The following is an 18,719-nucleotide window of genomic DNA, read 5'->3' as shown; positions in this document are numbered from 1 at the left end:
TCAGCCCAAATTGGTCTCCCTCAAAGGTAAGTTCATGTCCTAATCCCTGCCTGGAACTTGTGAATTCTACTTGATTTAGAAGAAGAGTCTTTTGCAGGTATAATTAAGTTAAGGATTTGGCGATACCGTCTTGAATTATTTAAGTGGGCCCTGAACAGTGGCAGGTCCGTCCTGGTTAAGACGAGGCAGAGGGAGATTGCACACGGGAGAAGGGGATGTGAGGACCGGGGCAGAAACAGGGGACGTGGTACAAGCCAAGGAATGCCAAAGAGTGCCGGCAGTTGCCAGAAGCTAGGAGAGAAGCATGGAATGGATTCTGCTCCCGTGCATCTGGAGGGGAGCACCAGCAGCTTGCTTTTAAACTTCTGGCTTCCAAGAAGTGGAAGAAAATGCATTTCTGGGGTTTTAAGCCATCAAGTTTGTGGTAATTTGTTACGGTAGCCACAGGAAACTGGTGCATACGCACTAGCAACAAATAATATAAAGTGAAAGTTTCAAAATTATGTAATTTATGATAGTGTCAGAAATACAAAATGTGGTTTGATCTGACAGAAAGTCTGAGGAACTGTACGTTAAAAACTTTGAAACTTTCCTGAGAGGAATTAAAGAAGACCTAAATAAATGGAGACGTATAACATGTTCATGCATCTGAAGACTCATTATTGTTAAGATGCAAGATGTTGATTCTTACCAAATTGATCTATAGATTCAGTATACTGTCAATTAGAATTCAGCAGGGTATTTAATTTTTTTTTAACGTTTATTCATTTTTTGAGAGACAGAGACAGAGCCTGAGTGGGGGAGGGGCAGAGAGAGAGGGAGACACAGAATCCCAAGCAAGATCCAGGTTTCAAGCTGGTAGCACAGAGCCCGATGCGGGGCTCAGACTCACCAACTGTGAGACCGTGACCTGAGCCTAAGTCGGATGCTCGACTGAGCCACCCAGGCGCCCCTCGGCAGGCTATTTAATAGTAATTGATAAGTTTAGCCTAATACTCATGTAAACATTCAAAGAACCAATCCAAACTAAAAAAAAAAAAAAAAAAGGCAAAAAGATGCAAGAAGTACACTATCCGACTTCAAGAATTACTGTAAAGCTGTAGTCATCAAGATGATGTGCTTTGGACATGAAGATAGATGGGCATCAGTGGAGCACAATCAAGTCCAGAAATTAACTTGCTAATAAATAGTTGATTTTCAACAAAGTAGCAAAGGCTATTGAGCGGAGGAAGAAGAGTCTCTTTTAGCAAACAGCGATAGAATAATTGAGTGTGTGCAAAAATATTAGACTCCTACCTCACGCTTCATAGAAATTGACTCAGTGAATCTTGGACCTAAATGTAAAACATGAAATCCTAAAACAGAAGAAAACAGAATATTTGTAACCTTTGTTGGGTTAGGCAGGTATTTCTTAGGTGTAACGACTTCGTCAACATTTAAGAACCACAGTTCTTTGAAAGCTGCTGTTAAGAGAATGAAAAGATCATAGACCTGGAGAAAATATTTGTATAACACATAGACCAAGGATGTCTATCCAGAACTGTCAAATTCCACAACAGAAAACAAAAAATCAATAAAAATGGTCAAAAAGTGTGAACAGACATTTCACAGTAGAAGATACAGAGTGGCCATTAAGTCAGTCATTGGGGAATGCAAATTAAAACCACAATGAGATACATCTATTAAAATGTCTAAAATATAAAAATCTGACCAAAGCTCACGTTCACGAGTATGTAGAGCAACTTGATCTTTCCACAGAGTGCTGGTGGATATATTAAGATAGTAGCACTACTTTGTAAAACAGCTTACCAATTAAACAATTTTTTTTAATGTTTATTTTTGAGAGAGAGAGACAGAGAGCGAGCAAGGGAAGGGCAAAGAGAGGGAGTCAGAATCTGAAGCAGGCTCCAGTGCCTGTGCTGTCAGCACAGAGCCTGATGTGGGGCTCGAACCCAAAGACTGCAAGATCATGACCTGAGCTGAAGTCGGTCGCTTAACGAACTGAGCCACCCAGGTGCCCAATAGCGTACCAATTTTTTAAAAAGGTTATATATACACATACTGTGTGTCCAAGCCATTCACTAATGGGCACTTTCCCAAGAGTAATGAAATAGGTCTACACAACGACTTGTACCTGAGCGTTCTCTTTGTAGCTTTGTTTTTAATAGCCCCAAACTGGAAACCACCTTTGTCCATTGGATGAAAGGATAAACAAATTGTGGTGTATGGATATTATGAAATACTAGCAGTAAAAAAGGAATGAAATATTGGTGGGGTCAGTAACATGGATGAATCTTAATGTTGCCAAGTGAAAGAAGCTCGCAAAAAAACCTGCATGTATATGTGTGTAAGATTCATTCATATTAAATTCTAGATTAATCTATAGTGACAGAAAGCTGATCTGTGGTTGCCTCGAGACCAAAGTAGGGGAGTAGAGAGGAATGGGAGGGAGGAATTCAAACGAAGTTTGTGGCAACATTTGGGCATCATGGATATATTCATTATCTTGATTTGGGTAATTGTTTCCCGGTTTCTGCCTGTGACCAGAGTTTCAAAGAGGTTATATTTTAAATATGTGCAGTTTAGGGGCACCTGGGTGGCTCAGTCGGTCGGTTAAGTGTCCTGACTCTTGATTGTGGCTCAGGTTGTGATCTCACATCGCTCGTTAACAGTGCATAGCCTGCTTGGGATTCTCTCCTCTGTTTCTGTCTCTCTCTCTGTCTCTGTCTCTGTCTCTGTCTCTGTCTGTGCCCTGCCCCACTTGTGCGTGCTTGTCTCTCAAAATAAATAAACTTAAGAAAATGTGCACTGTGTTTATATGTCAGTTATATCTAAATAAAACTGTTAAGAAAAAGCAGGTCATGTTTCGTTTAGAAAGTAGAAAGATTACTGATAAAAACTTAAGCCATTAGACAAGTAAAGCAAATTGAGTTCATTATAAGGAATGTATCATGGAAGGTATTTTATGGGTTTTTATGGGTTTATTATGTAATTTTTAAAAATCCGACCAATATTCAGGAACAGTAGTGGTTTCTTATCATACATCATACCACCTTAGGGTAACTTTCTTACAGACCTTTTTGACATATTTGCAGTGAAACAGTATGTAAGAGTTTGTGCTCTATTTTCATTTAATATAATCTTCCTGTTTTTCTACCACATTTCTACCACATAAAAACCTATTTTAATGGTGGCACTTGTCATTTTGTTTTGCACTATTTATTAAATTAGTCCCTTAATTTATGGGACTGATTTATTGTGGTCTTAAGTAAGTGTTCTGTTTATAGTGGAGTCCAGCAGAGTCTTAAAAATCTGAATTTTACTTTAAGAGTAGCAGTTTCCATGGAATCCTATAATAGTAGAAAAGCATAAAATTGTGTTGAACACGAATGAGCTATTGGGGCGCCTGGGTGGCTCAGTCGGTTAAGTGTCCAACTCTTGGTTTTGGCTTCAGGTCATGATCTCACCGTTCGTGGGTTCGGGCCCTGACTCGGGTTCCATGCTGTCAGTGTGGAGCCTGCTTGGTATCCTCTCTCTCTACTCCTCCCCCTGCATGTGCTCTCTCCCTCTCTCTCCCTCTCTCTCTCAAAATAAATAAACTTAAAAAAACAAAAACAAAAACCCGAGTTAGAAACCTCATCAGAAAATTACTTCATTTGTGAAAAACCCTGTAAGTTAAGGAAATACTCTATCATTTTGGTTGGGTGGGATGTCTACATTGAAATGTTAATTACTGTTTTATTTAAAATATAATAACAGGGCTGCCTGGGTGGCTCAGTTACGCCTCTTGATTTCTGCTGTGGTCATGATCTCAGGGTTTGTGAGTTTGAACCCTGTGTTGGGCTCTGCGCTAACAGAGGTGGGGAGTATGCTTGGGATTCGCTCTCACCCTTTCTCTACCCGCCACCCCCCCCCCCAATTAAAAAAAAATTAAAAAATCTTTTAAAATAGTTACAACAGTGCTTTTGAAGCTAAAGGTTAGGGCTTGATTTAGTCTATTTTTGTTTAGAGAATACAGGTAGGGATTACAGGTAAATGTTGGGGGATGGTGTCAATTTATAAAAAGCACTTGGTTGTTTTTGGCATGAAAGTTGCAATACAAATTTAAGTATATGAGAACCTAAAACTCTATTTTTCTTGATAAATTCTCCCAAAGTCTTACTTGACTAAAAATTTTTTTCAAGTGTGCATTTAGAACTGTTTAAAGTTTGCTGAAAATCAGGGTTTAAAATATGAATAAAAATTAGAAATAAAATTATGAATATCAATATAATTATCTGTATATGAAAAAACAAAGTTGATACTACAGGAACATATTTGGATAGTTACGTAAGGATTATGTAAATCCTAGAGCAGGAGTAATAAAACTTTTTATTCTCTTTAGTGTTGTTGAAGTTAGAAAATTTTTACAACCCAAGTCCTTGAGTCTTTAGATGCAGCCTTCACCTCTTAAAGCTAAAAGAAACTTTATTTTCTGATGAACAGATATTTAATTTTAAGGTGATACTGGTTTTAGTTAACCAGTTTTGCCTTACTGTTGAGAAAATTATTTTTTTAAACATGTTCAAAGTGGGTTCCTGTGCTGTTTTGTCACTTTCTAAAACCCATCTTTATCCCTTAACCCCCCCAAATTAAAGCCATTTCAAGAATCTAACCTTTAATGGTAGTTAAGTAATTGCATCATAAAAAAGTATTCTCATTATTATTATAATTTTTAATTAATACTTGAAATATTTCTGATAGTTCTAAGAATTTACATTGTCTGTTAATAATAATAGCTCTATTCTCTTATTCCTAAACATAGTGGGTTTTTTTGTGTTACACCTAAATCCTGTGTAATTGTTTTTTCTGCCATTTAAATCCGTTTACTTTTTCTCTAATCTCAAATACTCAGAGTTGAATAAAACCAACTCTCACCCCATCCACTCAAGGGAATTGCCTTGCCATCTTAAATCAGGAAAGAGAAAGGAGGGAAGATTTTAGATTTTTCTCTTCACTTCTTAATTAAAATTCACTGTGAGGTAGTTTTTTTGCCACTGTGACTGTTGAATCTCTGAAGGTTGCAGTTTAGTGTGTAAACTTTCATAGTTAACATTAATTTAAATAATTTCTATTATAATAGATTTGGAGGCTCTCTCATTTGTTATAATGACATTTTATATATGATTTGTTTGGGAACGGTGGAATGATTATTTCCATCCTTTTCTCCTTTGTAAGAAACCTTTCAAAGTCGGCTTTAAAATTAATTTAAAATAATTAATTGAATTTAAATTAATTTAGAGAAGCTCAGCTTTGAAATCAGGTAGTCTGTTATTCATAGTAAATATAAGGTCTAACTGACATGGAAAATGAGTAATACCTATTTCTCAGGAGTATGCCACTAAAAGTTTTTGTATACACGTGTAATTTTCTTTGTCCAAATTTGCTGTCTCTTAGTAATCTTGTAGTCCTGATGTCTCCATCTCTTTTAGGCACTCTGGACTCTTTTACAAAGATACACTTTGCTTTTATCTTGACTCTTACCTTCTAAAATAGGTTTAAGATGAACTGAAACACATTGTTAGAGCTCTGAAGTGATCCTGTTAGTAGCCATGTGTTCCTTGTAACTAGGGATTAGTGTGTTAGTAAAATGCATGGACTTCTTTTCTACCCCAGAAATTAAGGAATTGATCATACTTTTAAAGAACATGCCACTATTTTTGAAAACTTTAGACTTTGGAAGTTTTAAAAAATAAAAATAAATATATAAAAGTGGTAGAAGAGGAATTTTTTTTTTTTCCCTTTGGAAAATATATTTCGGATCAGGCCTGATTCCTCCTCCTCCTCCTCCTCTTCCTCTTCTTCTTCCTTTGTTTTTTTTTTTTTTCCTTCAGAATTTCATGTCTTAGATGTGGCAGTAAAGGAGGTTCATTCTTCAGTATGTTTTAATTAAACCCAGATTAACATTTTCTCTACATTTTATCACTTTAATGTTAGCCGGTATGTAACTGGTAAACTCTCATTTGTCTTAGAGTTTAAATTTAGGTCAGCCTATTGGCTGTAATCTTCCAAATCTAATCATTTGAACTCTAATTTATCAGGTTGAAGTGTCGTTCCTGCTGAATAGGGAAGTTGTTCTTGGGGTATACAGGAATTAGTCCGTCGTCTTATTTTCTGCCTTCTGTGGGAATGCATTTTTACATTCTAATGACCAGTTCTAAAAGATTTTTAAGTGATTAAATGCTTTGCGTAATTAAATTCTCTAAGTAATTAAATTCATGATTCAGTGTGTTTTAAACTTAGTTTGTATGTACACATGAAATGTGGGCCGAAGTGTGAATTATACTAAATTATCTCCTTGGCTGACCCTTTTGAAAGCTGAATTCAAATGATATCATTAATGAATCTTTATTATGCTTAGGCATTTAGAATTGAAAATGGTCACCATCTCAGAAAAATATTTTGGATATTCATTTGTTCTTCATGGACAAGATAGAGACCGTTTGTGAATTTGATGTACAGTCTCATAATGTTCCAGTAGTTCTTAAAGCCAAACGTTACCATGCCATTGAATAACTAAAATGTTGCAGCATAGTACAACTGTGAAGAAAATTTTTTTCCATGTGATCTCACTGTAAAATATGCCTGTGATCTCACAGTAAAATATTTGAAATATAACAGAAGTTACATGTGATACTTGTAGGCATTGAAAGCATTGGAGCCTCTGGTACATTTTTCTTATATCTTGATTCTTCCCATATTTTCCTTGTTCTTAAATGTCTTTCTTGGCTTTACTCTGTCACTTAAATACATGGCACCGTATTATTGGGGAAATAGCTTAAGTACTTATGAAAAAGAAAATGATTAATTCTGGAATAAAGGCACTTTTGACCTTTATCCTGGTAGAAGTGGTTTAAAGATATTAAACTTGAAACTTGTTGCTCAGTTTTGAGGTAGTCTCAACCTCCCACTTCTCTAAAATGTGTTAGGATAGTTTGGTATGATGGGTATTTGACAATCAAGGCAAATTTTACGTTTTCTGGGGTTAAATTCTGCAACTGCAGTGATTAAAATCCTCAAATTTGATTAAAACGTTTCCTTCAAGAAATGTGATTGTACCACCCCAGAATGTGGAAATTAGAAATGCTGTAAGTCCTTTCAATAAAATCTTTTACTCAGTAAATAAAGCACTGTGGAATAATGCCTAGTAGATTCAATGTCTTTTTTGGGCTTAAAGTGTGTTAACTTACTATATTTGATTTTTAAATAGACACCAAATCCTACTGCAAGCGAGTTTATTCCTAAAGGAGGATCAACCTCCAGGCTGAGTAACGTGTCCCAGTCAAATATGTCTGCCTTCTCTCAAGTTTTCTCTCACCCGTCCCTGGGAAGTCCTGCTGCTGCTGGCTTAGCACCAGGTAAGTTGAGTGACTATTTCCAGTGAGTTCCAGAGAACATATCCGTAAACACCATTTGCTATTAGTTAATCAGAACTGAAATTGTATACTTGAATGGTTCACATTTGGACACATTATGGGTTTTGTGTTGTCAGTTTTGGTACCATAGATCAAATTTGTAGTTGAAAATTTTAAAGCAAAATTTAAATATGAACAAAAATTATATATGAGCATGTGTAAAAGCACACAAATTTAAAGGAGAAAATGGTTTCTTATACAAAAGATCTACTTGGACCATAGTATTTCCCTATTTTTTAAAGTCAGTAATAATGCTGTTTCATTCAAAAGCTTCTGTAAAAACATCAGAAATAGAATATTCATATGTATATATGCTTCAAAGTCTTAATTTCATAGGAAATTTCTAAAAAATAATTCTGTATCATTCTAAATGTAAGTTTAGATGTATTGCCTTTCCGGTGTTTGATTATAAATCTGTTGTAGTAGTTTCAAATTGGGTGAAGTGTAAACAGTAGTAGGAAAGAAATGCATCAGGGGTCATCGAGGTAGAGAAAGTCGTACTTTTTTTCCCCCGCATTTACCCATAATGGCAGAAGAATTTGAGCAAATGCATTTGTACACCAGGGGTCCTGAGGTGTAGTTCACAGTGACCCTTTGTGAACCATTTTCTTTGAAGTCCCCTCTTTCATTTTAAAAATTAATGCAACTTTTGCACTCCATCACATTAACATTTATTTTAATACAACAATATGAAAAACTTCTTGGATAAATAACATCAGCCCTCCCTACTACTCTGTACCTTAATTAGGAAACCAAGGTATGGAGAATTACGTTGAATTTATATTAAGTGATAAAGTAGGTTATGTTGTGTTGATAAACTGTTTGAACTGCTCACACAGATTATGTTTCTAGAACCTATGCCGGATAATGACCACTTAGCCTTGAATGTTTCAAAAAACAGAAACAAAATGAATTACGGATATACTAATGGAAGCCAAAAAGTCCACCTGGATCAGCCTGGAACTAGTTCTGCCTCCAGAGCTTAATCCAGTTAGTGAGATGGATCATTGGTTTCGATACCGCCATTGAAATCAAGGATCTTTTTGAGATGCAGAATGAGAGAAGATGCTGATAATTCTATGGAACAGAGCGTATAAAGTATCAGGTGCACTTAGAGGCGGAATAACCTTGTGTTGCCAGGCTTTTATCAGAGCCTCCTTCTGCCACCTTTTTCTCTCTTGCTCTCTTTCTTCCTACTCCTCTCCCCTTCCCTTTCAACTCCCTCCCCCTCACCTGTCCCCTTACCTTTTCTTCTACTTTGGCTCTTTCTAGGTTCAGTTGAATTTGTAAACATTTTCCCTTCTTCCGTAGAGAGCAGTGTCACAGTTGAATATCCCTGGTAGCCTAAAAGTTTTACTTGTAAGTAATACGCTATGATTTTTCTCCCATTGAGGTGTGTTCACATTGTTTACATGAACATAATCTACGTGTCAGCTGCGCACGTAAAATTTCTTAAAGATCGTCCAGACTTCTGAGCAGTGTTTCATAAAGCACCCACAAGAATGGTGTCCATATGCCAATCAGAAAACATTGACTCTCTTAATGAAGTGCCAATTTATTTTGGCCTAACAACACATCTTCTCTTGTTTCAAAAGTAAATATTTTGTTCACACCTGTGATCAGACTAGTTCAAGCTTGCCATTAAAAAAAAAAAAAAATAGGCCTTTTAAATATTCAAAGAGTTAAAATGTCAGAGAAAATTTTAGATCTTGAAAGCTTTTAGTTAAAAATTTTATTAATGCTGTGGTACTTCTTTCAGCTCTTTAGTAGGTATTAGCTTTTGTGTAGGTGGGTGTTTCATTGGTCTCAATTGGGTATCGCACCTAAATTTAAGATGAAATTAATTAATTTAAAATGTTACATTAACTGCGAAACTATGTATGGTTCTATATAGCTCTAACATTAAAAAGGTCATTTTACTTCTTATTAATGAAAGTAATTCCTGTCTGGAACCATTGGAAATGGGTCAGTGTATCATATTAAATGTGTTCCTGAATACCTCTTATTTAAAAATTATTTTTCATTCAAATGAAAATCAACTAACTAATAAGCTAAAGTATTTTCCACAAATACTGGAATGATGAGTGGTTTTGCATTTATTATTTCTTCATATTTTCTCCTTTTAGTTAATGGCTTAACACTTTCTGGAGATGAACAAAGAGAAAAAAATTACGTGTCCCTTCAGTGTCTTCCATCACTTCTTACCCACAAATGTTCTTTTTTTCAAGGCCCGGGAAAGGATTTTGGTATTTCCACTTTAAAGTTGTAGAATCAAAAAAGGGGTAGAGCTTATGTATCTACCTTAGTGGTAATTTAATTTATCTCTGATGCTTCTTGTCTACTGTAGATGTAATCTGTTAATAATTTTCAGTTGATAAAGTTTCATTTTCTCTTTTATTTCTAGTTTAGAAATGATTGCCCTTGAAAATATGTCAAGTTACTGTGTTTTCCCCTAAAAAACACGAACCCTTAAAAATTTTGGCACACAAATGTAAACTATAGCAATGTCATTTTCATCATAGGTGAAAAAAATACATATTTAAATACATCTTTTGGCCCAAGATGTAAAAATGTTTGAACAAAATTAGGTAATTAGATTTGAATTTCTTCAAATTAGAAGGAATCAAAGCATGCCTGGAAACACAGTAGATCTGGAGTGAAAAAGTTTTTTTGCTTTAAAATGTGTTTTCATCACTTTTAAAACCTGATTTGCATTTTGAAAAAGCTTTAATATACGAAGTAAAATTTTATACAAAAGTTATTTGAATTTATTCAGAACTAATTAGGTTTAAAGGGTAGTTACATTGCTAACAATGTACAGCACACATTAGGTTTCCATTGAATTGTACACGTAGCCATTTTATTCTCCTTTAAGAAATCGAGAATCTACAGGCTTAGCTGTTGTATGCACATTTAACCTAAGAACAGTAGCTAGGTACATTCTAAGTATCTTCTATGAATAGTTGTTAAAGGAGTATTTGGGTTTATGGCGCTCCACTTGGACTTCATTGTCTTTGAGAACCCTTACAGTTATATGCATATTTTTATTTCGAAACATGTATTTTTCTCTGGTCACAAGATGTATTATTTTTCTTCTGGGAGAAGCACAACCTTCTGAAAGTTAAGAGCCGCCGGCTTAACACACACTTAGCAAAATTTATTTCCAGACTGTATTTTAGTAAGAATATTTCGAAAGTGACAGTTAAAGATCTATTTTTTTCCCAGTAGGTCTTGCTTTAGGTGAAATTTTTGAATAGATCTTTAGAAATGAAAATATGACTGCACTAAGTGCATGAAATGATAGTTGATGTTTTTTTTTTGTGCCATGAAAAATAATTTTGTCATGAGAGCTAATTGCTGACTCTTTTTGAATCAGAATTTTTCCTAAGAGTATATTTCTTGACTTGATAGTAGGCTGAGTAATCTAAATCTTGCTGCACTTCAAGTTTAATTGCCTCAGTATTAACTCCAGTCCATTTGAAAGTGATTTTAAGACAGGTACCGACAGGAGCATACGTTTCTGGGCAGTGTGCTGGTGTATCTGGTGGTTTAATGCACAATTGGGAGTCCAGATTTGAGCATCTCTTGAGCCCCTTGATTGCGTGTGGACACTTGGGAGGGACAGAGGGAGTTCTTGAATTTGGAAATGCCATCAGCAATTTATGAATGATGAAGAGAGCCGTACCTGACTTTCAGGATTTTCAAATAATTCATTTCTTTAAGATGAGAATGGTGCAGATTTTTGGACCATTAGATATTTTTATTGTGAATTATTATGGCAAGTGTCAGGTGGTTGATTGGGGAGAAGCATTTAATTATTATACCAAACTTACCATTTTTAAATAATTGCATTTGTTGTACATTGTATTGTAATATTATAGAAAAATCTCAAGAAAATAAGTTTTTAGATCTAGTTTTTTGAAATGAGGGTGCCAAATTGATGGATAAAATTAGCTAGTTTTGTTTATTCTTGAGCTTGGTCAGTGTATGGGGGAAGAAGGTGACAGGAAAGGAAAAGGGGGAAATTAACACATTTTCACCATTTATTTAAAAAAATACTAAACATCATATATATAATTTTATGTAAATATATCAAATGGTGCTTAAGCAAGAATAGTTGTTTTTGTAATGTCGAAAGGTTTGAGTAAGAAGATTTTTTCTTAAAGTTCTACGCTAAAAAATGATAAAGTTCTGTGATTCATTAGCTCTGTGGCATTTCATACCATACACGAACAAATGGAGCCTTCATTCATTTCATTTGCGTAGTAGTTGGTTTCTGGAACAATCTGATACTGGTCATTGATCTAGGTGGAACTTTCTGGGGTTGATATAATTGAGCCTTGTGCTGGTTTAGAAGTGACTTTCTTGACAGATTATCATCTAGCTTCTGCTTTGTCACTTAAAGTAGTAAGGAATTCGTTGGCCAAGCAAGGTAGCTCAGGGTACCTTTGAAAAGCTCGAATAGAAAAGAAAATGATATCTTAACACTGAACTAAACTCTGTCTTCTCTTTTGTCCACTAGTCCTAGTTCTTTCTCTTTGTGTTTAATGGAGTAAGTCAAAATCTTTTCTACGTGATAGCCCTTTTAGGTATTTTCTTTTTGGGACGAGTTGTATGTATGTGTGTGTCCATATAACTGATCAGTTTGTATGACTGAAAAACAAGAGAGAGGACAAGCTGGGGTATATTATTAAAACGAACAAATTGTATAGGTCAGAAGTTACGAACTCTTCTAAGTCCTTGTGGCTGGAACACTACTGTGGATAAAGTTAAATCCACAGATATGTCTGCCCAGTTAGCTGTATCACTACTCTGATACCCAGCTAAGAAGTGTGTGTACCTTTGGGAAAATAGGAAGCTCTGCTAATAGGTTGAGACTCTGGTCTTGCCAGTGGTGAATACCTAAGTTCATATTTAAAATTTTGCTGTGTATCTTAGGCTCTACATTGAAATCTCTGAAGGCATTAAAAACTTCATACTCTATCATTTTAGACTATTTTATGTTGTATTCAATGGTATAATTACTGAAAATAAAATTATAAAAAATATGTATGTAATTCTTAAACATCACCATGGTTTTTATAGGATGTTACTCTGAGTAGGTTTTCCTATAATTATTTTCCAGAAGTCTACTATTAAATGGATTCTGTGGGTCAGTCAAGTAATTCTACCATGATTTTATTTTGATATTTCAGTCTGAACTGATTTCTCTGGATTATTTTTATACTTACTAACAATAGAGGTAGTTTGGCATGAAACTATTCTTCTAATTTGTAAAAATATCAATCTGGATTTCCTAAGCATATTACAGATTCCTTAAGAAGGGCCATGTCATTTCTTATCTAGCACAAATTTAGGCATATAGATAGTGCCTAGGAAGTGCTTACTCATTTAAGCTTCACTTTTGTCTTGAGAAGAAATGTTTTCATTGGTCAGTGTCTCTCAAATACAGTGAATTTTAATGATTTCGTAAACGTCTTTGAAAACTTCTTAAAACTGCAAATGTTCGAGAGAATATAGATGCAAATGGTCCTATGAGAACAGCAGTGTGCCTGTTGAAAGTTTGACTGTATCAGAACTAGAGTCACTTTGTGTTTTGAGGTGCTAAAACCAGTGAAAATATTTATAAGTATTATTTTTATATTGCATGTTTTCCATTTTTTTGTAACGACTTTGTTTTTCAGGTATGTTCAGCAGAATCACTCAAAGCTTTCCAGGTTTTCTAATTGGGATTACTTTGTATATTAAAAAATGAAATAAAAATATATAGTTAAGATCAGGGCTCTCTGAGGTTTTTGTGAAGAGGACCGTTTCATTGGCCTGTAACATTGAGCTCGTCCTAGATGGAAACTGCTCTTTGTATGCATGTATAATGCTACAGATGGTGATGTCCCAGGGAAGATTACTAACCGTAGAACCGTAGAGCCATAACTGGGTTGGGAGTGCCTGCGGGCCTATATTCCCTTCCCAGTTGGGAATTTCAGGAAACTGAGGCGAGACGTTAATGGCGCAGAGGGGGATGTGGCTGCTGCAGCTGGCTTGGAGACCTGTCAGGTAAGGTTTAATAGCTACCAGTAGATGTTCTACTGGTTGGGGAATCCCTGCTTAATACCTCCTGTTAGGTTTGAGAGTTCCTGTTGCGGACTTCCTGTTTAAATCTCATGTATTGGCTGACTTGTCCCTTACCTGTGGGGTAGGGGCTGGATGGGAGTGGGCCGGGGTTCCCTTCCATTATAAGTTCAGTAGTCTACAACTGCAGCAACGTCCCTGCTGCTCTTTGGCCGCTTTCCTTGGATCAGGACTTGATTGCCCTTAGAACATGGCGCTAGTTACAGTAAAGTAGCTGTGTGGCTTTTGGCACACACCCTTTGATCCCAGTGTTGTAGCACCTTCATTTCTATGAGAAGAGAACATTCGATGAATTTAAAAGTCTTTCTAGCTGAAAATTGTATTGTTTTGTGACACGTGGATCTACAGGAGATAGGTACACTAAAAGGAGTCAAAAATGAACACAGTGATGGGGCAGAGGTAGCAAAAGGAGAGAAGAGTTTGATTTCTGTACTAGACCTAACAGGGACTTCAAAAGGCATCGGACTTCCTTGACCTGGTCTGTGTACATGAAAATCCCACCAAGGCTGCGTTTGTATCGTAGGGGGAGATGAGGGGAGTTTTGTTTCAGTAGTGTAAGATTAGCATCTGGTGAATCAGGGTTTTGTAATGGTTCTGGATGAACTGAGGCAGAGAGAACATAGATTAGTTGAATGCCCAAGAACACTCCTGATTCCCAGCTGAATGTAGAAAGCTACAAGTCGGCCTCTCACCTCCCAACCTTGTCCCTTTAATTCAAATGGGTCGAGAGCTCAGGATCATTTCTTCTTTAACCTTTTGGTTCAGTGGTGCTGGTAGGTACTCAGCGAGGGAGAGTGTGTGTGTGTGTGTGTGTGTGTGAATAAAATTACCGTGCCGTGTGTTATAGGTCTAGTTAGGAGTAGTCCCCTAATTCTACAGGAACGACTTGAATGGTTGCAGCCTCTTCTATATCTTGAATTTTCCCTGATTCTTCTCTGCTTGACTAGTCAAATTCATATATGAAAGTCATCTGTTTTCTTACTCTTCTCTGCCTTTCAGATGTACAGTCTGAGTAGAGCATGTAGGAAGGGGCCTAGAAAAGAGAGGAATTAAGAGATGTATCTGTTTTAAAACCCCAGTGCACATAGGCTTGTAAAGCCTAAACATAAATACTAGCAAACACTCAGATGTGGACTGCATGTTTATGGTGATGATGTTTATTAGTTCCGGATTTTTTTAGTCACGAATCTCTTACACATTGATATGTCCGAAATGACATACTTCCTCATGAGTTCATAAATATCTTCCTGTATTTTAGATGCGGTTCCCAGATTTTAGATTAGTATTCCTATAAGTAGTAACTAGTGGTTAATGCTCCCTTTGAGGGGTTTTGGACCTTAAAGAAAACAGTACAGATGAGTAGGATGCTAATACAATCATTGTCCCCCAAACTGCCCTCTAGGCTGTAGTTACTATGGATTGTCATCTTATCGCCCACTGTTTGTGGGGTGGTGGTAGGCTAACTGCTGAAACAGACATCCGAACCGTAAGGGCTTTATATGACCAATATTTATTTCTTGCTTTTGTGATAGTCCAGGCCAGATATTCAGGTCATCCGAGATGCTCTTTTCCACGTAGTCAGTTAAGGACCCAGATCAAGTGGTTTCTAGGCATCACTGTAGTCAGCTGGGAGAGGAGGAGCATCAGTGGGAAGTTGTAGGGACAAGCCTGGAAACTGCCTCGTGTCCTGTGATGACTGTCCACCCAAACAGGAGCTTCTGTGTTTCTAAGCAGTGCGGTTACGTTCGCCAGCCTTTGGATGTAAAATTTTAACAGTTGATCCTGGTTGTCTCCTGCGTATACATTTGGGGGCATTATCTTATTTGCATCTCTGAGATCTATTTTAAGGAAATTGGCAAAGAAGCTACAATAAGTGATTTATCTAGCATGACAGGGAATGAAGCTTTCTGGCATACTTGATTTTTTTCCTATCAGAAGCTTTAATTGTCAGAACTTGAGATCTTCAGCAGTTTTTCACGGAAAGACTTCTAAAACTTGTAGTCCTTTGTTGCTTCGGATCAACTATTACCTTTTTTTGGTGACTCTTGGTCAGCTCCGTGTGCCTCGGTGAAGGCACTGAACCAGAATACAATTGATACCCTTCAGGTATCAGAGTTTGTGAGCAGTTTGTTTCAAGTTAAGCAATGACTCAGATTCTTTGCCTTTCCGTTGTCCTCTCACCCCCATAACTCCTTGAAGGTAAGGCCTTTTTCTTGCTCACTGAGTCTGTTAAAGTGCCTGAGTTCAGTGCCCTGAATGGACAACTCGGGCAAGTTTATTTGAACCACTTAGTGAGTTCTTACTGGCTTTTTATTGGTGGCAGTGTGGTGCTCTCAGTATCTCTACCATGAGGGTACTGGTTCTCAAATTTGAGAGCCCATCATGATCCCCCAGAGTGCCTGTTAAAACCTACCCTTGCCGAGTCCCATCCTCAGAGTTTCTGACTTCATAGGTCTGGGGGAGCTGGACGATTGACTTTTCTGATGTGTTTCCACGCGATGCTGATAAGATTGCTTTTCCTGGGAAGCCATTTTGAGAACCACTGCTCTTAGTGCTCTGTGCCGTCTTCTTTCCCCTTAGTGCACACAAGTGGGGGGGGGGGGAGAGAGAGAGAGAGAGAGAGAGAGAGAATATCCCAAGCAGCCTCCACACTCAGTGAGCCCCTGGGCTCCATCCCATGACCCTGGGATCATGCGTGACCTGAGCCAAAATCAAGAGTTGGACGTTCAGTTGACTGAGCCACCCAGGCGCCCCTCTCCTTTTTTTCTTATAACCCCTTTCTTTTCCTTAGGAGGAAGGAAAGAGCCGAAGGCTGAGAGCACACATACATTTTTTGATGCCAGTACTTTTTTTTCAAAGAAAAAGACTTTGAGGGGCGCCTGGGTTAAGCATAGGACTCTTGACTTCAGCTCAGGTCATGATCTCACAGTTGGTGAGATCGAGCCCCGCGTTGAGCTCTGCACTGTCATCGGGGAGCCTGCTTGGGATTCTCTCTCTCCCTCTGCCCCTCCCCCCTTGTGTGTCTGCAGCTCCCATGCATGTACATGTGCACGCTCTGTCTCTCAGATAAACTTAAAAAGAAACACACTGACTTAGGGACTTGAATTGTTGCCTGTGAATAAGGTATATGGGCTTTAAATTATCCTTTGAGTTTAGTTTTGCTTTTCTAGCTCACGACTATGTTCTGGATGACTGAAGTGATAAGTATGCATTGAATTAATTGTTACAGGGGTTCTGAAGCTCATTCAAGATCATAAACACAATAAAAAAACAAACAAACTGGGCAGTGGGGATTTCTTCCACTTTAGTATTGGTAATGGGGCAAAAATATTGTAAGTTAATTATTGTAATACATCTAATTTTTCAGAATGCCCGAAAAATGAAAAGCATAAGTACCATGGCTCTTTAAAATTTTAAACCTCATGGATCTTGAATCAGTAATCAGATATCTTTTGTTCACACATTGCATTTTAGTATGTATGCTTTAAAGTTTTTATGTAGAGACCAACTAAATTGTTATTTATGCTAGAGAAATAAGAGAGATGTTTATTGATTCAATCACAACATTTTCTTGAAGTCAAATTTCAATTTTTGTTTTAAATTTGGCATTAGTTTTTATTCATTGGAAAGAAACACAGAGCTAAAATTCTAGTAACTGGTATTAATCTTTTTATTTTTGTGACTATAATTTTTTAGAAGCAGACACACTTGTCTTGGAGTAAGATTCTTGTTTGTAAACAGTGCAAACATAATTTGTCACTATGAATGAAAAACACCATTTATTCATAGACATTTCGCTATCACTTGGGAAGAAAAAAATGGTTCTTTTGATCCAGAAAAGTTAGGTTTGTTATGAAATATTTGCCCTCTCCCCATATTGTTTCAACCCTTTGTTTAAATAATCTAAGTGTTACGATTTAAAAGATTGCCACCATTGTAGAGGCTAGGGAAGGTCCTACCGTTTCAGATCATTTGGCCAGGTTTAGGAACAGGCAGGTCACCGTTCTGTTTCTTCAAATAGTATAGGGATCAAATTAAGTTAACCTATACCAAAGTGAGTTACTATACAGGCTATCTAGTATAGTATATAGCTCTTAAAATTACAATTCATACCCTAAGAGTAGTTTGTGAAAACGTGGATAAGGTATTCACATTTTTAGAGGTTTAGATACTGTAGTTTACACGTAGTCTATATTGTAATAACATTTGTCAAATTGATGAATGAAAACTCATGGAAATAAGGCTGTTGGTAGAGGTAAGGCTGAAGGTAGGCCAAAGGGATGAATACAGTTTGTAGACATGGGAAACAAAACAGGTGTGCAGGTCGTGGTCTCCATCAAATTTGTAAGAGTGTGTAGCTGATAGGACTCGGGTCGAATTCATCATTGGAACTCAACTGTGTTTTCCTAACTTTGGTAAATGAGATTAAGTACATTTTGAGAGGCAGCTGTAGGGTACTTAACAGATTTTTCACTGCTTTTAGTGTTTCTAATAGCCAGGTAGTCCAGATACTTTTTATTACAGGTATATATATAATCAGTCAAAATGAAGTATGATTATATAAATCACTTGCCAAAATTTTCTAGATATTAGGAGAAAACCAGAGATGGAAACTGAGTTATATTTATTTTGGCTCGATCCGTATGGCTTCTATTAAAGGTTACTTACATTAAAAAAAACAATAAAGGGGGCCCCTGGGTGGCTCAGTCAGTTAAACTTTTGACTTCCCCTCAGGTCATGATCTCAAGGTTTGTGAGTTCGAGCCCTGCATCGGGCTCTGTGCTGACAGCTCAGAGCCTGGAGCCTGCTTCGGATTCTGTGTCTCTCTCTACCCCTTCCCCGCTCATGCTCTGTCTCTCAGAAATAAATAAACTATAAAAAAAGAAAAAAAACCATAATAAGGAAAGCTTTTTGGAGTGTGTTGCAACTTTTTTATTGTGTAATGTAATGAAGAGAAAATATTTGTACTTTTAATCAAATATAATTTTTATAACTGAAGGGTAATCCAGTAGTTAGAGAAACATTTTGTGCTTTTTCTTTATATTTTCTTACAAGTAAAAATACTGCTGTTTCTTTATATACTTCTTAAAAGAATGAAAAAGAATACATGTGATGTCTTCATGGTCTTACTCAAAT

General features: G+C 36.7%; 1 protein-coding gene across 10 annotated transcripts in view; it reads left to right on the top strand.

The window, feature by feature from the left end:
• Window positions 1-18,719, top strand: part of PAN3 (poly(A) specific ribonuclease subunit PAN3) — a 132,582-nt gene that overhangs the window by 50,946 nt on the left and 62,917 nt on the right. For all 10 annotated transcript variants that reach the window (XM_078444072.2, XM_078444056.2, XM_078444037.2 and 7 more), the window contains one exon: window positions 7,250-7,397. In XM_078444072.2, coding sequence (XP_078300198.1) covers window positions 7,250-7,397 — 148 coding nt within the window. The remainder of the gene's footprint in view (window positions 1-7,249; window positions 7,398-18,719) is intronic.

The sequence above is a fragment of the Panthera onca genome, chromosome A1 (genome assembly GCF_046562875.1).
Source record: "Panthera onca isolate mPanOnc1 chromosome A1, mPanOnc1 haplotype 2, whole genome shotgun sequence".
Classification (NCBI taxonomy): domain Eukaryota; kingdom Metazoa; phylum Chordata; class Mammalia; order Carnivora; family Felidae; genus Panthera; species Panthera onca.
This window is presented reverse-complemented; position numbering and strand designations above follow the sequence as displayed.